Raw genomic sequence first — 23,120 nt, forward strand, 5'->3', positions numbered from 1 at the left:
TGTTACATCACAAACTTATTCATCTCCTTTGCATGGCTCTTCTTGCTGCAATTTGCTTATAACTTCAAGCCATCCAGTTGGAAATTGAATGTGGTCCTAATGTTTTACGGATCATGGTCATTTTATGTTTCAGTGATATTTCATTATGTCAATGATATCAGAGAAACTGAAAATACATGGAGCTAGTAGCTCCATGGTATATACATATGCAGTTCTGTCCAGGCAAAATGTTTTGCACCAGTTAATGTAGCAAAGACTGAAGTAGCTCTGTCCAAGGCATAGAGTAATTAATTACTGTAATGCTGAGAAAACCACATGATGTGGAACTTGTGGACACACTGCTGTACAAATACCAAAAATGTTGATGTTGCATCATTAGTTTCCACGCTGCCGAAACGTGCAACAGCATTAAATGCCAAGGTACTGCCACACTGGAACGAGAGGTGTCTTGAGGTAAGACTGAAAAATTGTTATGAGCAGCTGATGGAGACTTTGGCAAGTGTGATAGAGATGAACCTGTTGAGAAAAGTGTGACAAGGAAATCAGTGGTATTCATTCCAAATAGTACGCAGATGGAAACATAGCGAAGTGCCATTTCTTTGCTCTGTTGTGAGAGGGCGCTCTATACTATCTGTGCTATGTCACCAGTGCTGTGTTGTAGCTGTGTAGGACACACTTAATGTTGCACACAACACCACAGCAATTTACATGCAGAATAATGTTTGTAAAATGTCTGATAAAGTTTGAATAAAAAACTTCTCTTTTTTTTTTTTTTGCCTTCATGAAAAAACAACTTTGTCTTGTGAACTCTGTCTTCTTATCTTACCAGTCTTTAAATGAGTGGGTAATGTGTATGGGGAGATGGTTGATTAGTTTACCTTTTACTTGTAGGAATCAGATGTGCTGTGCTTGTTTTAAGCCAATTTGGGAAATGAAATATCTTGATGATGATGACAGACAACCCATTATGCTTTGCATGAGAGAATGATGAGATTCAACATACATGACAACTCCATAGATTCTCAAGCCGATTTGAAAAGTATGAAAGGGACTATGTGTTGATTTGTAATGCTGTGATCATCACTGGTGTAGCTAAAAGAATATTTGAATATTTGCTATATCTATTTTATAATCATATTTCTACTATTTTTCTTCAGATTACTAGGATCTTCCCTCAAGAAAATTTCCGAACCAAGATTCTGTCAATGACATCATCTTTAATCACTGGTCAGGGGCGTATCCAGGAATCTTGTAAAGGGGAGGCGCCTTTACAGAATTAAAGGGGGTGCATGTGCCCCGCCCCCCTCCATTTTTTTTTTCTATTGTTTTAACAAAAAATAAGGAGGGGGCGCATGCCTGACGCACTCCCCTCCGCTACTGCTTGTAATGTACCACAATATAATTAACAAATAAAGACAGAATAAACTGACCAGAAAGAATATAAATTATTAGTGGAAAAGTGAGCAAAGAAAATGGGATTCCATCGGGATTCGAACCCGAGACCTCCGGATTGCTAGACCGGTGCTCTACCGACTGAGCTATAGAAAGCCCTAGTGCAGTGTTCGTCCCAGAAACCCTTAATTCTCAATGCTCGGGTGGTCAGAAGCTATAGCAGTGTGTTTGTGTGTGACACACACGCACACACTTGAACCTGGCATAAACCCGAAGGATAATTCAACTTGGGGATAAATGCGAGGGATCACCGAAGTGATGCAGCTTTTTGAGTTTGTAACAAATAAAGACAGAATAAACGCTATAGAAAGCCCTAGTGCAGTGTTCGTCCCAGAAACCCTTAATTCTCAATGCTCGGGTGGTCAGAAGCTATAGCAGTGTGTTTGTGTGTGACACACACGCACACACTTGAACCTGGCATAAACCCGAAGGATAATTCAACTTGGGGATAAATGCGAGGGATCACCGAAGTGATGCAGCTTTTTGAGTTTGTAACAAATAAAGACAGAATAAACTGACCAGAAAGAATATAAATTATTAGTGGAAAAGTGAGCAAAGAAAATGGGATTCCATCGGGATTCGAACCCGAGACCTCCGGATTGCTAGACCGGTGCTCTACCGACTGAGCTATAGAAAGCCCTAGTGCAGTGTTCGTCCCAGAAACCCTTAATTCTCAATGCTCGGGTGGTCAGAAGCTATAACATAAGACACTGGAATGCACCTTCCCCTAGACTTCCATGTTGCATTTGCAACTTGCATGTTTCCCTACGAAGTCTTTTGTTCATCATATTAATAACACGGCAATGTGCATGTTAGGCTCAGTCTGGGAGAAGGTGCATTCCATTGGCTTTTGTTACTTGTATTAGTACTTCAGGAATTATTGACAGATGACACTGTTTACTGACAGAATTTTGGTTCGGAAATCTTTGTGTGGGTGTATCAAAGCAATCTGAAGAAAAGTGAGTGTAGTAAAATGTAAAATGATTATTGTGGAATATATGGCACAGACATGTACATAGGTGTATTCATTTGGCCCCAGAAATGTTGAGGGTGTCATGTATCAACGTAAGTCAACATGCATTTGCAAATTGCATGGCACAGTTCCTTTAAGTCAAACTGTGAAAATTAAAGATTTATCAAAATTAGTCCTCCCCCTAAAAAAAACAACAACAAAACAAAACAAAAAACAAAACAAAAAACAAAAACAAAAGGTTTATGGAAGTGAAAAAGTGACATACTGTCTTGAAACGGTGGCAATTACATGATTTACACAGAATATTGCAAAGTATGGATTGTAGCCCATTCTAACTTGGCTTTCCCATTGGATAGTACATTTACATACAAAATTAGAACAAAAAGATTGAATGTCATTGTTTCAATTTGATACCCGGTATTTTCCCCTCTTTTAAGGCTGTCCCATCTTAATCATGATGACTGAAGAATTATTGCACTTGTGCAGTCTCATTTTAAAGAAGATTTGAGTGCATGTAATTCAAAGGAGGACCAAAAATTGGATGAGAAAACTTTCAACGAACTAGCTTTAATAAAGAAGAGTGAAACATGAATATACAAGTGCATAGATCGAGGGAATGGAACTATTATTAGTAGAACACATCAATGAAGTTTGAGGAAAATTTGACAGCTATAAATCTCTAAATTCTTGATTTTAGAGTCACTATCGCTGGATGAGAAGACTACGACATTTTGTGATGTCATGCATAGGCGCCGGAAGTGGGGGGGCAGGGGGGGCGGCCGCCCCCCCAATCCAAAAAGTGGGGGGGGCAAAACGCATTTTTGCCCCCCCAAAAAGCCCCCCTCAAAAAAAAAAAATAATAATAATAATAAAAATGAATGAATAAACAAAGAAAAATAAAATAAATATGTATATATATGAATAAAAGGGAAAAAATATGGCTACAAACGGCAGCTTTTGGACTGTAAAATGTCAAAATTTTCAAGCTCGCTCGCTTCGCTCGCTCGCATCCAGCAGTTGAGCCCGGTGCGCCTCCCCCTTAATTTCTAAAGCGAAAAACATAGCCACGACGGCAGTTGTTGGACTCTAGAATGTCAAAATTTTCAAGCTCGCTCGCATTGAATCGTTATGCCATTCTCCTAATGTTGCTGATAGTAATTGCCAGTAGTTGCGCCCGATGCCCCCACCCCTTCATTTCCAAAGCGAAAGATAAATATAGCTACAAACGGGAGTTTTGGGACTGTAAAATGTCAAAATTTTCAAGCTCGCTCGCTTCGCTCGCTCACATTGAATCGTTATGCCACTCTCCTAATGTTGCTGACAGTAATTGCCAGCAGTTGCGCCCGATGCCCCCCCCCCCCCTTAATTTCCAAAGCGAAAGGTATAGTTACCAACGGGAGTTTTTGGACTGTAATATGTCAAAATTTTCAAGCTCGCTCGCTTCGCTCGCTCGCATTGAATCGTTATGCCACTCTCCTAACTTTGCTGCCAGTAATTGCCAGCAGCTGCGCCCGATGCCCCCCTTAATTTCTAAAGCGAAAGATATAGCTACAAACGGGAGTTTTTGGACTGTAACATGTCAAAATTTTCAAGCTCGCTCGCTTCGCTCGCTCGCATTGAATCGTTATGCCACTCTCCTAACGTTGCTGCCAGTAATTGCCAGCAGCTGCGCCCGATGCCCCCCTTAATTTCCAAAGCGAAAGATATAGCTACATACGGGAGTTTTTGAACTGTAACATGTCAAAATTTTCAAGCTCGCTCGCTTCGCTCGCTCGCATTGAATCGTTATGCCACTCTCCTAACGTTGCTACTAGTAATTGCCAGCAGTTGCGCCCGATGCCCCCCCTTAATTTCCAAAGCGAAATATATAGCTACAATTAAAACTCCAGTTTTGGAACTGTAGAATATCAAAATTTTCAAGCTCGCTCGCTTCGCTCGCTCGCATCTTATTGTTATGCCATTCACCTTATGTTGCTGACAGTATACATATATATACATATGTGTAGATATATATATATATATGTATATATATATAATAGATGTGTGAGCGTGTGTGTGTGTGTGTGTGTGTGTGGTGAGTGTGTATGTGTATATTGTGTAACATATGCATGGTCTAATCTTGAGCCCCCTCCAATGTTTGCCCCCCCAATCCAAAACTGCTTCCGGCGCGCCTGATGTCATGTATGGACAATGATTTGCAGAATGAACAAAGAAACATATTTTCACTTTTCTAGCATAATGAAAAAGCACTTGACTTTCTTCCTTCAGGAAGCAGGGGGAATAACATTACCCTTGTCATGTCAGTAACAAGTCGAGGGAATGTGTACTTTTCAAGAAAAGAATATTGTGGAATTCAGAAACTTACATATATATATATATATATATATATATATATATATATATATATATATAATGAATTGTCTGTTTTCCTCAAACTTTCATTGATGCGTTCTATACTAATATTGCTTCATTTATTCAATGCACATGTATATTTGGATTTCATTCCCCTTCCATGAGAGAGAGAGAGAGAGAAAGATGATAACATACTCCATCCTGCTCACCAGTATCATAGTTAAACACGACATATGATCAAAAGAACGTTTGTGTTTACTTTCACTTTTTCAATTTTTATTAACTGGACACAAAACAAAACAAAGATATAATTAGGATATAAGGGTCAGCGAAGGGTGTCAAAAAAAAGATAAAATAAAAAGTTGCTATCGCATATGGAACAAAATTTTCAAATCATCAGAAACGTATGGTGGGGCATGAAATACAATATACATTGTAGTGTGTTCCGGATATATTCTGATTTGTTTCAGATTGGGTACATGTATATTTACATGGTCTTCGTTACTCTACAAACTTTAAAACTTTCAAAGCACTGATTGTACACTGTGTGCACTGAAAAGTAGGACCTAGAACTGAGATTATCAAATCTGTGAATAGTTTTGTTTTGCTTGATTATCCGTAGAAGAGATGGCGTGTTGCATTTTTCTTGTGTGCACCACGGTTCACAGCTTTTACATTTGCATGTCCTTAGTCACTATCACAAATATTACAGAGATATTTGTATTGTAGACGTATGATAGGGATACAGTCTGCCCGAAAAGCTCACAAACTGGCACCGATAATTCCAACTTTATGATCAACTTGTACATACCTACTGCATAATAATCTAGACGAAAATTACACAATGGGAGATACAATTGCATACACACACTTAACTACAGAGCTCATCGCGATTATTATAAACGTTATGTGTTCAGATGAGGGACGAGAACCGTTACGAGTAGGCCTCATAAATTTTTAATTATTGAATGATAGTACAGAACAGGATAATGGTGCTTACTGTGATAGCAATAAAAAATAGAAATGTATTGAACATAGTAACATTGATGACGATGATACCATGATAGTAATGATAGTAGTAGTAGTAGTAGTAGTAGTAGTAGTAGTAGTAGTAGTAATAATAATATTGAATGAATAATAATGAACAATGATAATAATAATGATAATAATAATAATAATAATAATAATAATAATAATAATAATAACAATAATAATAACAATAATAATAATGGTGGTTACAGCTCGCTATTTCGAAGATTCGTTATTCCGAAGGTTCGTTAATCCGAAAATGTAATGAGGTTTGTTATCGGAAGGTTCATTAATCTGAAAATGAAATAAGGTTCGTTATTCCGAAGGTTCGTTAATCCGGATATGAAACAAAACTCGTTATTCCGAGGGTTCGTTGCAGACCCTATATCATTTCGGATCAACGAACCTTCGGAATAGCGAACCCTATTTCATTTTCGGATTAAGGAACCTTCTGAATAATGAACCCTATTTCATTTTCGGATAAACGAGCTTTCGGAATAGCGAACCCTATTTCATTTTCGGATTAACGAACCCCTATAGGTATAGGGATTTTGTGTGTTTCGGATTAACGAACCTTCGGAATAACGAACCTTCGGAATAACGAACAGCACCCATGATAATGATAATAATAATAACAAAATGATTGTGATGCCTTGAACTGAAGAAGTAATTATAATCATCATAATAGTTATTCTAATAAAACGTAGAGAAAATACATAGTTTACTGTAATTAGAATTCTGATCATTAGCATAGGGGCATTACCATTACAGTAGGCCCATACTGTGAAAACTATCTCAGTATATACACTCAATATAACATCTATATCTGTATCATTCTAATAATATAACTCAAGAAAAAAAATAAACAATTCACTTTTATCTTGTGCATTTCTTTCCAATGTACTTAAAATCTCCCACCTCGACCTAATAATATTTTGTGAAACCATAATATCTTTGATTAAATTCCCCATGTTCAAGTTACAGTCGCAATTTATATAACAGATTATCACTTCCATCTCATTGAAAGAGACAATTATGAGGGCGCACCTCCTATGATTATGACATTACAAATGTATTTGAAAAGCTATCTCATAATGCACTTATTGGCCGTTGTGCTAGTTAAAGATGGTTAGTCGTCCCCCCCCCCCCCCCCCCCGGGGAAAAGTGAAAACACTTATGAACAAAGATTCTGGATAGAAATTTACAATCTGCTAGATCTGTTCTTTTCGATTTGCCCTGTGTAACAAAGTGCTCGAGAGGGAATTGAAGAAAACTGTAAGGAAAATGCAAAGGAATGTTACTACGACATTGATACATTCTAAAGGACTAGAATAAACATTGACATAGTGACTGTTGAGAATGCTTGAATAGCACAGGGTAGTACGTTTCGTGCGAGACTTTTTTCCCCAAGACAGCAACAAAATGAATCGCAGGACATTAAATTCATTTTGTCTTTTTTGGGTCTTTTTTTTTTTGGGGGGGGGAGCTTAAGCAGCCCTACCCAAATAAAAAGCATAGCATCTTATAAAATGTTATCCTCCATATTGTACATTCATTCAGATCTTCCATATATTCATAAAAAGAAAGAACTGCAGTCCTTATACTACAAAGGAATGACGTGTTGTGAGATTTTCTGACAATCTTCCAACTCTATGGTTTCATTGACAAAACTGATGTAAAAAAAAAATTTAAAAAAATAAATAAATAAGGCACATTTGTATGGGGACAAACACATGAAAATAAACCCCCAAACTAATAAAGATGAAATTCGAAGGAAGATTTAGCCAGATTTCCAGATGAGGAAAGCCATTTGACCGTGGTAGAGATAGATGAAGTGTTTGGACTCGTGCGTCACGTAGCTGCCGAAATGCCTGCCGCAGATCACGTGCCATGTAGGGCCGAAAAGCTTGTCGGCCTCGCGTTTGACGAAGGCGGCGCGGTCCTTTTCCACCTTGTGTTCCTCCATGGCTCTTTCGGTGAGGTCGATGATTTCGTCCCTCATGTCGTCTTCCATGTCGATATTCTTGATGACGGGTTGCTTAGGGTCAGATGGGTTTATCTGTGGAACGAGGGGAAAAGTTCATTACAGAATGGAGATACATGTAGGTGGATACGTAGAGACAAATAAACAGAGATTCAGTTCAGCTTTATTTAGGGCCAAATTTGAATTTCTTTTTCCACAGAACAAAACATGATATACGAAAACTACACATTATCTTGAGTACACGATATTATCATTATTGACTGTACGATGAAAACACTGAAGTTTTAGAGGTAATTAAGGAATTAAAGGCATGTATACATAATTTCATACCAAACGTGTTACGTATTACATTATCGATTCTATGAATAGAGAGAAAAAATGAGGGGTCCGCTAAAAAGCAGAGCTTATGTACTGTTGACAACTCATACAATCGACTAAAAAACTTACAAAAGGAAAGTATAAACTCATTCTGGACATGACAGACATTACAGGACAGACAGGACAGAAAAACAACAACATCGAAACAAATGCAAAATCACAGCAATGATCAATTTGACAATTAATATATTGATTGATTTATTGATTGATTGATCGACTGATCAATTAATCTATTCACATAGTGTGTATTCATATATGTCAGTTTTTTTTCCATCTCATTTCATGTCATTTTATAGATTGTTACTTCCAGTGAAATGACAGATTGATTAGTATCGCTCTTGCCATGTTTTAAGCACCGACATTTGAAACTCAACTTTTGCAACACATTTTTGATCAAACAGAGAATGGCAGCCATGCATTGAAAGTTTGAATGCAATAGAATTGTTGAGACTTTCTCACATTAGAAACTGACGACACCAAACTGCATGTTTTATTAGTGACCTATATTACATGTCAAGTATTGGCAAAACGGTAATGAATGAATTAACGACCACTGCTACTGACGGTATAGTAAAGCAAAAGTAGAAGTGGAATAACTAACACTAACAATGATAAAAACAGCGGTGTGAATGACGATAATGACAATGGATGATGGTAATAAAAATATAAACAGCGGTCAAGACTTACAGATTTTCCACCCGTTCTAGAGCTTCCGCTAAAACTGTACGAAGACTGTCCGGATCGAGACATCTGATTTTGGAAGAGAGAGAGAAAAAAAAAATCTCTCGTTTTCATTTAAGGACATTAGAAACCATCGATTTCTTTAATAACACATCTCGTAAGGCTAGCCTTTGATGAGAGTGACGTCTGGATGAATCGTGTTACTATGGTTACAAAGTAAACAAACAAGACTGAGCAATACATGAGACACAGTGTACGAACTCGCAAAGACAGAAATATACCCATATACAAAATAGAATTTGCGTTTAAATGCATTTTATCCACTTGTTCAAACAAGTTAACAGAACAATGGGTAAATTGCAGTTTCCAACATATTTCATTCATACTAGATAATGATTTGCGCTGAGAAAGCAGACAATCTTTACCACACGTGGATCTTCACAATCTTCACAATTCTTACAAAAGTCTTGACAATAGATTTTCTAATTTCATGCAGACAATTCTCGTCTTCCAGTCGATTATAAGTGAAACAATTGTTCAACTTAAACTGAATATTCCAATATGACGCTCGACTGACAGGGATGACATTGAGTGCCATTTCAAGACACCAAAATAGATTTTTCAAATCAAGACTGATCCCAGCAAATAAATTTGTTAACACATACTCCACGTCCACACACCCCCTCCCCCGCCTTGAAAACACAGGAGAAAACGCCGGAGAAGATAAAATACCTTTTTACTTCTCACAAATTCAGATATATTGGAATATACGATTCAGCATATTTTTTTTCACCAGGTTTTGGAGCATATAGTTACCAGATATTTATTAGAAAATGGCAAGGGGAGGTTGAAAATTGTGTCATGTTTCCTTCTGCCAGGTGCAAATTCTGAAGTTGCATAACCAACAAATGATGTCAAGTGCTGTTAATACAAAATATCTCTACACTTTCCTAAATGTGTAATTCATTCTTCACCACTCATAAGCTTTTTGCTTTTAAAGGGGCTGTACAGTTCTGGTTGAGGTTAGGATTTAGCTTTTAACATTTTGGGGGATATTCAGAAACCACTCTATGAGATGTCAAAGAGCATGCAATTCTAAGGGGTATCAAAAGTTTATTTGATGAAAATCGGTTTTGAAATGGCTGAGATATCCAAAAACAAGGTGAAACAAAAAGATCATAATATAAGGCGTGGCCTGTCACCTTTTATTATCATCCCTTTTTTGGATATCTCAACCATTTGTAAACCAATTTTCATCAAATGAATGTTGAATCATTCTTAAAATCACATGCTCTTTCATATTTCGTAAGAGGTTTTCTCACTGAGGAAAGTTATAAACATGAATCCTCAACTCAACCAGTACTTTACAGACACTTTAACATATCTAGTATGGTATAGTAAAAACTGATTTACGTGATGATATATTGAAATAAAAAAAAAATAATAATTAAGTAAGAACTTAAGATTATTACCTTTGCTGCTGGGTTTCGATACTTCAGGGCCTAGAATGACGAACCTTGCGATGTCGCATTCAAGTCGACTCTTCCTCCAACGCTGAATTTGACACTCTCAGGGGGAAATAAAGAGTCTTGTTGACTCTTCATGAACCTTTTATATAGTGACGTGTTCTCCGTTAGACGGTTCTACTTTGACTTCGGGTCGAGCTGCCACTATTTCTCATCTAGTTCCCACGGGCGAGCTTGGGACACCTCATGCAAGGTCGACGCGGCGACAATAGGCTCTCTCTTGTCAGCGTTGATGGCTGTGTATGAACTTATTCATTCGTAAAAATTTCCTTTCTTCTTTCTCTCGGCATTTAATTTTTTCCCGTCTTGAAACCACATCACAAGAATAACACGTGTCACACCTTTCCCACCCGTGGAGAGCATAGAATAATTCCACTTCAACATAAACATGGTGATCAAAATCATCTTATTTCTCGACAGAAGTATTGGACATCACTTCTACGAGGAAGTTGGATGTTTTATTCGTTTGAGATTAATACATATTTTTACCAAACTCAGTATTGATACCGTCTTCTGCTGTTCTTTGAAAAAAAAATGACGACACAATGCAGATGATCTGGAGGAATTCTGTGTTTTGACTACATCCCTTCCTTCCTCCCCTCCCCCCCCCCACCCCCCCCCCCCCCCCTCCATGGGCGGATCCAGGAATTCCGTAAAGAGGGGGCGCGTTTACAAAATTTAAGGGGGGCGCACGCACCCCTCCCCCAATTTTTTTCTTTATATTTCTTTTGTTTCAACAAAAAATAAAGGGGGGCGTGCGCCGGTTGCGTTCCTCCCTGGATCCGCCCCTGCCTCTCTCTCTCTCTCTCTTTCTATGTCCATCATTACATCCGCCTCTGTAATATAATCATTAATCATCATCTACTCAGTATATGCATTTTCGTGTCTGATCATATACCTCAACGAGGAGGTTTATGTTACACTTCATATACAGTGTAATTATGTAGATGATAATCGGTATGTGACTAGTAATATACGAAATGCTTCCGTATATTGTCACTTGTTAATATCGCTTGAAAGCTTTCGAAACCTAATTTGATTGCACGTCGATGTGGTTTGTTGAGAATAAATATGTAAAGATGATCACAGTCAAGTGTTGATACATGAATACATTTTCTTGCATTTATATCTAGAATAAACGATCGCTCTGAATCAGATCGCTTGCAATATGGCGGAACTATAAGAGCAGAGTGGAACATTTCGGTTTTGTTTTGTTTTGTTTTTGTTTTTAATGAAGAGTACACAACTCCTCAACTTATTACCGACATGACTTATTGGTAATATGACACTCTTCACGTTCGGAAGGAGTTATGTCTAGACCTCTTTCATCATACTTGAAAGAAATACTACGTCTTGAGTTGTCATATTGTCTTCATGCCGTTGTATTGTTTTGACACTTATCGAACTTTTAAAATTGCCGCTTTCTCATCTAGCGATGACAGTACAAGATTTAGCGAAAGAAAAAACAAAGAAAATTCCCGACTGTTGAACGGCTCATCGGATTTTTCTCAGACTTCACTGATATGTTCTGTCAATATTTTATATTTTGTCCATCCAAACATAATGTTCGGAGAAACTGCCTTTTCACTGCCTGAACATAATTCCCCTTTTCAAAGAATTACGTGTAAATTTTGTTTCTGTAAATATCTTCTTTTTTTATGTTCAAACAAATATTTCGTTTCTCTTTTATTTCATTATGTTATGATAAGGTTAAATCTAAGTCAAGCTCTCGTTTATGGCAGTAGTCTCCTGGATTTGTTTTAAAATCTTGTTTTACTCCTTATCACAATATGATAAGTGTATAATCATCTTAATTCGGTTTTTGATTGTTTGTTTGCTGTTCTTCTTTTTTTTAAAACAAATTACGTTGATCACTCAGATATGATATTGGTGATTCTCAAAATTGTTTTAGGCCCATGTTTCTTAATGCATGCTTTGCTCGCGCACTCTATATTTCGTTTGGTATTTGATGATGATAATGATTCACAAAATTTGCGTGGCGCCATACACACAAACAAACAAAAACCTTCAAAGGTGCAGACTCCTCCAAGGGAGTTATCAATGGATGTCTTGCTAAAAAGAAAAGAAAAGGAAAAAAGTGCGAGTCCTAAGCGAAGCTAAATTGCTCCAGATTACCAATTTTACGGATAGATGATGGGATGGAGTTCCACAGGAGAGGAACAGTAAAGGAAAATGCCTGGTCTCTATATCCCTTGAGATGAATCAATTTTATGTAAAAAAATGATGATTTTATTTGTTTTGTTTTGCTTTGCTTTACTTTGTTTGTACTGCGTTCACTCAATTCTATGTTGTATATTCTATACCCCCATGTACATTATATGATTATAATGTTTCGTATATGTCATTTTACCTCATGATGTACGGACATGAGGAAGAACAGCCGTCTGTCTGAATCATGTGCCGTGCTGGAATGATAGTTATTTCAGGTGGAAAAAAAAAGTGAAATTGATTAATCGATCTAAGCTATACTAAATCACCGCCGCGAAATCTGAGACCAGCAGCGACAAATTCACCATCACACGCCATCATATTCCTCCTTCTCCTCCTCCTCCTCCTCCTCCTCCTCCTCATCATCATCATCATCATCATTATCATCATCATCATCATTATCATCGTCACCATCTCCGTCATCATCATCATCATTATCACCGTCATCATCATCTTCCCCTGCCACATCGTCTCAACTAGTGTCAATATCTCAATTTCACTAGCAAAAGATTAATTTTAACACATGCACGCACATCTTTACCACAGTCGTAATTCTTGAGCCATATAATTATAAGCCCAACTCATCATCCTGAAGTACATTACCTGTCCCATTCTTTCATCATCCACACCACATCATTATACCACTGCCGTGATTACCACTGCATCCTCATTCCCATCACCACTTCCATCATGCTACCGCAACCACCAGTGTCGCCATTTTGTTGACATTATCATCATCGTTGCGCCATGATGATGATTGCGTCACAATCATAATCATGAAAGACATCCCTTCCATCATCAATATCATATATTGGAGTATCCTTGATGTTATAAAGTATTGTAACTTGGTATTGTTGAAACTTCGCATGTTATCTACATGTATACATTCTTGTTTTTATGATTATGCTTTACGATGTACACTCTAAATTCGTAGGATTAAAAAGTAATCTAATAGACCATGAGGAGGGACAAATCCAAATCAAACTATTATTTTCAAATCTAATAGATTTAATTTCTAAATCAATTAGACTAAAAAATGTAATCTTATGTGGATTTGTCCCTCCTCATGGTCTTATTAGATTACTTTTTAATCCAACGAATTTAGAGTGTATAATGTTATAATGCATTTTAGCTTAGACTTTGGGCTACTATTTCGCATTTTTTTTCAATAAGTCATTAATCAATCAATCAATCAATCAATCAATCAATCAGTCAGTCAATCAATCAATCAATCAATCATGTATCATTAGCACCACCACCGTCAATACAACCGTTATCACTGCCTCGTCGTCCAGTACTCTCACCATCTTCGTCTTCATTTTCTATTTCAAAATAACTCCTTAGATATTAAGACATTGCAAAGAGTGATTATGCCCTTTAATCAACTTTACGATTTATTGTGCATTATGCATTTTTCACTTAGTTGCTTTCCGATTTATGAATCTCACGTTGATACTTATTTTGATGAATAAAATCTTGATAGCATTATTGCAAACTGTCGCTTCTAATTCCCTTGATAAACGATCATAGTAGAATCTCCTGGAACATAGCAACGCTGTGTCCTTGATTCTATCACTCTCTATAGCAACAAAGCTCGATTTTAAGTCACATTGCATAAGTGGTGATACGTACACAAATTAAAGCAAATGTTGGACGCGAAGATACGCCACCATTCTTGCCACCATACTTGTTGTTACCGTTAACAAACAAGCTATCAGAAACAACCGTGCTATTTGAATACAGATAAATGCGACTCTAATGATTTGAACGTGAGCAATTAAGTTGCGGTCGCACAATTACTTCATTTCAAATTTCATCACAATGTAATTCCAAAAACATGCTAGGTAATGTTATGAAGCATTCAGTGGCCAAAATTTGGTACATGCCCTCTAGAACAAAAGGTACAATTAACCAACATGTATAGCACATAACTATTCACTCATGGAGCCCACACTGTGTTAACTTGTTAAGTAGTCACTTAGACCGACACTGAATTGTTCATAAACCTTTGACATTTAGCCTTGCCAGAGCACCTAAAAAAGATTAAACAAAACCCAAAAACAAAACAAGGCAAAGCGTTCATGTTTCCGGTTCAGCAGAGCCTGTGTGCACTGCGATGTCCGAAGCGCTCTCGAACTAGTTATTAAGACGCAGAAGGATAGGATGCTCCAATGTAAGGAAAGTCGAGAAAATCTGAGAGATTCACAGTCGGCGTCTGATGGTGCTTTGGTTGCAGAAAGTCACTGTTCAACTTCAACGTCTTGCGTTTGACGAAGACATCTAGATTCAGTCAACTAGCTTGTCCCTCCACGAGATCCTGATGGTAGAACTGGCGCTCGTATCAGGGTAAACTTCTGTCTATAATGGTCTATCTATAAGAATCGAGTCTCTAAATCAATATGCGGGTGTCCGCGGGTCTGACAGTTGGCTCAACTAGCCCGATTTGAAGAGCAAGACGGCCATTGAACCCACGTAGAAGTAGATGAAATGTTTCGTCTCGTGCGTGACGAAGCTGCCGAAGTTCTTACCCACAATGCAATGCCATGTCGGGCTGTACTTCTCGTCGAAGTCTTTCTTGATGAAAGAGGCGACGTCCTTCTCGACGTTGAACTTTTCGAAGGCCTCCGTGGCCAGATCGGTGGCATCGTTCTGCATGTCCTCGGTCATGTCCACATTCTTGATGACCAACTTCTTCTCCTTCTGATTCATCTGAGAGTAGGAAAGAAGATGTGAGGAGCACAATGTTGAATTCCATGTAAAAAAGTTGTATAAACTTTGTTTCTTTGATTGATTGATTTTATGGTAAAACAGTTAGGTACACAAACGCATTGTCCAGGATACTTGAGCTTGTAGTTGTTTTAACGACCAGTGTTGCTTAGCGACTGCCTATCTGATGTCATATGAGATTATTTAAGAGTCTCATACAAACGCCAAGAAACGTTCAACCCCAATGGAGTGAAGTAAGTGCAAAAAATGTTTCCCTAGCTAGCAAAATCGTGCGCTCATTGTTGATTCGTCAGATTCAATGATTTGAAATGTAATGAAACAGCTCAGATGATCTTTATAGACCTACTCTCCCTATCATCTCTGCCTCTCCGTCTGTCTCTGTCTATCTATCTACATCTGGCTATCTGTTTATCTATTCATTTATCTATCTATTTGTCTATATCAATCCGTATAATTGACCTTTATATAGTATATATATATATATATATATATATATATATATATATATATATAGGCCTATATATAATCGTCAAACACAACGCACATACATGACACAAATCTCTGAATAATATCAAAGCTATAGATATTTATACATGTACTAGAAAAAAAAAAACTTTGATGAAGAAAAGTTGGAGTCATCACCCGTCTTCAGAATTTTCTTCAAGAGGTGAAAAATAGAAGAAACTACTGATTTTGTACTGTTTTGCAATACAGGGGTTGCTGCCAAGTTTCGAAAATTTACCTGAAATATTCCCCAGGTTTATTTATCTTTATTATCTTTTGAAAAATGGCAACATGTGGTTGTAGGTAATTGACTTTTCTGTTTGACGATAATCTCCTTTTTTTTCTTCTTCTTTTTTTCGGATCAAATGATTAAATGCACTCGAACTCAATATTGCCAGTGGTATGTGTCCTTTTATTTCAACGTTGATTGTCTTTCGTCGCTCCATTGAGAAAAAAAAAATGACAGAAGATCAAGATATTGGATTAACTTTTCTTCAGGTAGTATTTTATGAAAAAAAAATGAAAGAGTTTTATAAATTGCTCCGATAGATTTTAGGTGAGATATAAAAACAACCTTGATCATCGAACTTTTAGTAAATTAGTTAGAATATGTCCTGATTACAAAGTACAAAATGCATTGTTCGCTAATCAAAAACAAAAACACATTATTATTTGAATAAGGACGAAGTAAACTTACGATGAATTCTGGATCACTGGAAACACTGTACCGGCAGAGAATTAAATTCGTTGAAATGAAGACAGCGTAGCTTTTCGAACCAACCTCGCCCCTCGCCAACTGGTGTTGATGTGACGACACACGTTTCTCCCTCATATTTTATCATGACCTCGGCTATTGTGGGAAGAGAAAACCCTGCGACGAGTACAATGGATTCAATCGGTCTTCTCACGTCACCGACCTCTTGCGAGGACTATTTACATTTAAAGAGCATTTACAGTGCACTCCACTGTCTGGGACACACTTTGAGATATGAAGTTCACTGTCATCAACACTCCGGTTTCCTATGCAAACCAATCAATTCCTTCTCCTCTCTTATTCTTTCTTTTGTCTCTGTCTGTATGTATCTTTCTTGTTACGCGCATGCATACATATACCCAATACACATGTAATACGCGTTTATTTGTGATAACAACAGCAACAACAACAGCAACAACAACAACAACAAATAATAATGATAATAATAATGATAATAATAATAATAATATAATGATAACATAATCTATACACTGTATACATATCACATAAAGAGTTTGAGTGTTAAAACAGATAAACGCCATTTTCAAAGTTTTAAAAGTGAGGTCATCATCAAACAAAGAAAAAAAATCCTAACAGTTATACTACACACGGTACATAACGACGATATTTGTTTTTTTGCACTTAAATTCTTCATTGTTACTATAGGCCGTAATTTTAGGTCTACTGTGATCTATATCTGAATATTAGTTACTTGTTCATCCATTTATTTAAAGAGAGGCATGAGGATGAAAATAGAAGGATATCAGTTTTTATCAAAGACTTCTATTGTTGTCAACAGAAATCTTGTGATCCATTTTTCTTTCTTTTTTTTTCTTCTCATTGTGTTTTACGCGTAGTGTTTCATCAGTGCCATGTTCGAAAAAAAAGAAAGAAAAGAAAACAGTGTTACAGTTCTGGATGACGTGTTAATATCCTGCTTTACTGTTATACATTATGCTTTTTTTTTTCCTTTGACCGTCTTATCTCAGTCTCATGCTGTTTGCTGTCATAAGGAGAATTTCGATTTGTTTATTCGTGTTATTCTGCAGTAGCATTGTTTAAGGAAATGCTTCCAGTGGTTTCTTTCTTTCTTTATTTATCTTTATTCCTATTTTTTTTTTGCTTCCGCGCCCGGGTCCAAAGAAGGGAGCGGCACGCACAACAAAGTTGGAAATTCGACGTTCTTCAGTCATCAGTTTAACGCCGTAGCTTTTAACAAGGCGAGGACTTTTCTGACCAATCGAGAGCCAAAGTGACATCCCTAGCTTGTAACAGACCGAACAAAATATTTTCACTGGTCGTGGTAGAAGGTAAATTCCCACAGCTGTTGAGGTCAAGGTTTTTAAACTTAAGGCCCACGTGTTTCTAGGTTTGTTCTTCTCACCTTTCCATTCTGCAAGACAAGAATGAGTGACACTTCTGCATACCTCTGGTTTGCGGTAGCTTTTAACAGGGAGGTGAGACCGTCCTTTACATTATAGCTTGTAACTGAATAGTATCGACTGAGTGTGAGTGAAACGAAAATAAAGTTCCTCAAACACAAAAGATACAAATCTGACGGCTATTTTTGACAGTCTCATTCGGATGGAGGTGAACAGAAACTGCTATACAGTGCGTATATTAAAAAAAAAAAGGTAATCCAACTTTGGAGGATTACTATTTCATAATTAAGTATCAATGAAAAGAGGAAGAGTTCCCCTTTCCTTATACAACCAACATTGTGCTCTCCATTGCTGACAATTATGAAATAGTAGCCCTCCAAAGTTGGATTACCTTTCTTTATACGCACTGTAGAACACTTTATAACGCATTTCTTACACTCTTAAAACATCCGAGTCAGAATTGACCCGGAACTGGGTCCATTGGGGTCACACACTATTCCGGGTCAAAAATGACTTGGAATTTGGTCATGAAGACTCAGAATGGGGTCACCCTGACCCAATTCATGACTCTGAATGGGTCATATCTGACCCCATTCCTTGTCAATTCTGACCCGGAACGTTGTGTGACCCCAACGGACCCAGTTCCGGGTCAGTTCTGACTCGGGTGTTTTAAGAGTGTATATCCGTAGCTATATGCACATCATTATGCTCCACAGCTGAAAAAGTAGTACAAGCTCTTGTAATTAACAACACGCAACTGATACGGGTATACAGATTCATGTAGGCCTACCAAGTCATGTTGTTACCTCCGCCAAGGAAGGTTATGTTTTCATCGGCGTTGTTTTGTCTGTGTGCAAAATAACTTTTTGTAGCAATCCAAGAATTTTTATGGATTTTTAAAGGATATTCTTGATCTTTTGGCAGATAGGGTCAATGAATTTGGGAGTTTAAGCTGCGCGAATCGGAGGTATGGAAGCTGATGACGTAAACAAAGGGCTTCTGTATTGGGAAATTGGGCGACTTTCAGCACATGGGTACTAGTATATATGGGTGGCTCCAAATAACCTGCTTGGTGGAGGTCTGCGCTCTCCGAGTGCTTTTCTATAGTTGTTATTTTTTTTTTGCGAGTTGTTAGTTCGTCGTTTTTGTTGATGTTGTTGTTTATTGTTGTTGCTTTGGAAGTTGATTGATAATGCATTCCCGTTCTTGTGCGGACTTTTGCCAATAAATACAGGGCATGCACTACATTTACTTGCAAGTTGAAATTAAAAAAAAAAATCCAGGATGAAAGATATTTATGAAGAGAGAGAAAAATAGAGAAAGAGAGAGGGGGAACAAAAGAGTATAGGCCTATAAAGTACAATGTATAGCATTATGTGCGTAATACAAGTGCGTGTATCTGTGTGTGTGTGTGTGTGTGTGTGTGTGCGTGTGTGTGTGTGTGTTTGTGTGTGTAGCAAAAGACTTCGACTCAATGGAAGAATTTAAGAGAAAGATATAGAGGTAAAGAAATGTTAAACTTAGCATTTCTCTATCGTTCCAGATTTATGTTTAAATATAATTATGAAAATGACAAATATCAAATTTGAAGTAAGATAACTGTATACCAAAAACAAAAAATTATTCTGTTTATCAATTGTAGGCCTATATACATGGTTAGATTCTCATTTAAGGAAAGAAGTTCCTTAGCCAATAAGAACATTGTAACAGTTTTTTTTTAATGTGCCATAATTTTATCTCTCGCCACCTGATGCCATGACTATTTGGCGTCATGACGACGTATAGGAGTATTATATAGGTCAGGTCTCTCACGTTTGTGTTGTCACCCAGAACTCATATCTGTATTTTCACTGTCCAGCAAGAAATGACAACATCCCACGCAGTTTCTGCGTTTTCCATGGCTTATATCAGCCTCCGTAGCTTGTAACACACGCCATTGACATGGGGAGATGTGTATCTTGACGCCCGATCGTCATGATCGTGAGAAAGCTTACGGCGAACCCGTTTGTTTTCTTCTATTTGGCTATTCATGTATATTGTCCTTGTAAGTACGTCCATTCATTTCTTACCCCTCTGTTCTCGAACTTGAACCAATAACATAATGACAAAAGTGGAATAAAGTAGGACCTACTTCGTTTCACCAAAACTCAGTAATGGTAACTGTCTGTCCGTCTATCTGTCTGTCTGTTTGTCTGTCTTACTGATTGTCTCTTTGCCTGTGGCAGATGAATATAACGCTTTGAAGTGTTAGTTCCCTCGTTAAACATTTTTGATATTTCTTGGTGACCAAAAACTATTAAGTGTATATCTATATATCGCAGTTTATGCAACGTGGAACGAACTTTTGTCTTCCTCAGAAATTCCTATTTCACTCAATTTTCTGTAGCATCATCGTATTTCCGTTCGTACATAGTGTCTTTTTAATGTTGCAGAATTAAAATTCAATTAAAATTGAAATACGGGTGATCGACCAGAAGACACTGTCATTGGCGTTATACCTTTTGAATGTCAGGGGCCATAAACGCGACTCTGGGTTAAGATTGACAGAGAAGGTAAAGTACAACACTGATGTCCAAGAACCAATACTCCAGGCAGGATTCGAACCTATTAGTTCCTGTCCTGAGTCCAAAGCCTTATATCCACATTGACTGCACTAAAATGCGTCCCTTTACCTTTAGTGTAAGAATGAATTGCAGTTGAGAAAGCAGCACCTGTGTCTGAAGTAGTTATTTTAAAATGTAAGAACCTTCTGCTACGGCAACTACATTTTCTTTTTCAAATTGCAGTCATTTTAAACGCTGCTTGACGCACGACGCAGCTGGAGTATGTGAAAAGCAAATAGAAACCATTTCTGATTTCTTTCCATCGTTACAATTCATCACTGTTTGAGTATGAACGAAGTAAAGAGGCCTGCTATTGGTCTTTCTCACGGCTTATTACACATGGATTCTGGCATTCGAACGTCATTTCTCGTATGAACATTCTCACTCAGATATACACCACACACACACACACACACACACACACACACACACACACACACACACACACACATACCTTTTTAAATGGTATCTATGTACAGTTCTTTTCAAATAATACTATACAAAGTAACAGACTACGAATTTTGCACAATAATTGGATGAAATTCTTTCCTGTTCACATTTCTTTTTTCATACTGAATAATTGCTGTAGGCGTATAGAAATTAGAAGATGTTAAAAATGTACGTAGGATTTCATTTGTCTAATATTGGTAACAGTAAGTGAAAATACAATATTGTACAACACAATCGAATGGAATCATGCTACATCTTACGCCACACACATTCACACACACTGTGCACACATGCACACACACACACACACACTACATAGCAATTATAATGATATTTCAAGTTGCATTAAAACATTACACAGCGCAAGTTAACTTTGTCATTATTACAGAAACAGCTTCCATTTGTAGGAATTAAAGTTATGGCAATAATTATTATTTATATCATTGTTTTTTGTATATAATTTTCTCTGTTTATTTGATGGAAATTCTGTAACACATGCATATATCTATTCATTCATCTTTTAGTTAATCAATCAATTATTCATAGTAATCAATGTAAGCGTATAGCACTATATGAGAATAATCAAAAGATGTTCACACGAACACCAATGCCACAATAACACCTTTATGGCGAACAATAATTATTGTAGGAACACCACAAACATTTTATTTTATTAACTGTATTTCATTTATCTATTATACTCATTCATTCATTCATTCATTTCTTTTTTCTTTCTTTATCATCCATCATTCAACTATTGGTCTAATCATGTATTTGTTCATTCAGATATTCATGTGTAATGTTTATGGAGATCACTTGTCCATCCGGCATGACTATAATCTGATCTCAAACTAAAACCACGTACCGTAGGCCTGTAACAATCTTCACATCCGACTTGATTGCAACTACGCCATCTTGTGTTCAGACTCAACGAAGTTCCCATTAGTCACAGAGGACTGTGAGACGTATTGCGCCATGTACGATGTCCGTGCGGACAGGCTGTGGAGTTTCAAAACCCTGTGAACTTTTGATTACAACCCTCTTGATTTCTAGAGAAAATACCGACTCCCCCACAACTTTGCCTACCAGCAAAATGATAAAATGATTTGAAATATGGAAGATATTAAGTAAAACCCTGACACAAAGTTGGTGTAAATCCGGGGAACTGAATAATCAGGACACAGTTCTTTTCACGCCGTAGGAAAAAGATCTTCTCTAATTCAGCGGATCTTCCTCCATTCGTGAGAAATAAGTCGGGAGATAATGTTACTGATAACTGCATAGTCAGACTACCCCGTGACGCTCAGCATTCAGTATGCATTAATAGTGAGTCATTAGGAACCGCAGCTTCTTATTGGTATGAGGCGCGAAAAGTGAGTCTCTACATTTTAACTCGATTGACTGCGAGGGTTGACAAGTAAACTCAAGTTGTTAAGGCCTCGAATTACATTGAAGGATGGAATATATTAATATGCAAACAAAGAGAAAATAGAAGTAGGCCTTCTTTGTAATTCATACCTAATCAATGAACTAATCAGTTAAGTGAGTGCAAACGTCTAATCATTTTCGGCAGACATATTAAGGGCGCAATGCACAATAATTTCAATAATCATTATTATGATTTTGTTATCCACATGATGCAAAAATAATCAATCAAGACATATTGGAATTTGACGAGAGAACTATGCCTACTATACCCAGGACACATCCTCAACTCTTAAGTTTTGGGTTCTTTTGAGTGACAAAATTCAGTGCATTTTTATTTCGTAACTTCTTCTAATCCTCTCCGGAACACCGCCTGAAGCCGCCAGTGAAACCGATCACAAGTAATTGCTAGCAGTAATATGAGACCAACACACGAGAATTCGTAAAAGACATTTTCTCACAGGACTTGCGCTGTCTTTCCGTCTCGTGATGATAAGTATTTCCTGCATTCAGTACGTATATCGATTTCGTCACGAGCTGCAGTGCGTCTGTCCGTGTCTGCTCGTCTGTTCACGTCTGCTGTTTTATTTAACCTTCTGCATGCCACATCATGACGTGATCTACCCATAGTTCCGTGTGTGAGAGACCTGTGCACATTCACTGGCACTGAA

The 23,120-nt window shown here is 37.4% G+C and overlaps 1 protein-coding gene across 1 annotated transcript; it reads right to left on the reverse strand.

The window, feature by feature from the left end:
- Nucleotides 1–15,037: 15,037 nt before the first annotated feature.
- On the reverse strand, nucleotides 15,038–15,313 carry LOC139716210 (dynein light chain LC6, flagellar outer arm-like). Its single transcript, XM_071627772.1, has one exon. It carries the CDS (start codon nucleotides 15,311–15,313, stop codon nucleotides 15,038–15,040), a length of 276 nt encoding a protein of 91 aa, XP_071483873.1.
- Between the last annotated feature and the right edge of the window lie 7,807 nt (nucleotides 15,314–23,120).

The sequence above is a fragment of the Diadema antillarum genome, unplaced genomic scaffold, assembly GCF_040938485.1.
Source record: "Diadema antillarum isolate AM-2024a unplaced genomic scaffold, OU_Dant_1.0 scf00000063, whole genome shotgun sequence".
Lineage (NCBI taxonomy): Eukaryota > Metazoa > Echinodermata > Echinoidea > Diadematoida > Diadematidae > Diadema > Diadema antillarum.

Excerpts from the sequence above, each read along its gene's own strand:
- LOC139716210 (XM_071627772.1), bottom strand. The coding sequence starts at position 15,313 with ATGAATCAGAAGGAGAAGAAGTTGGTCATCAAGAATGTGGACATGACC.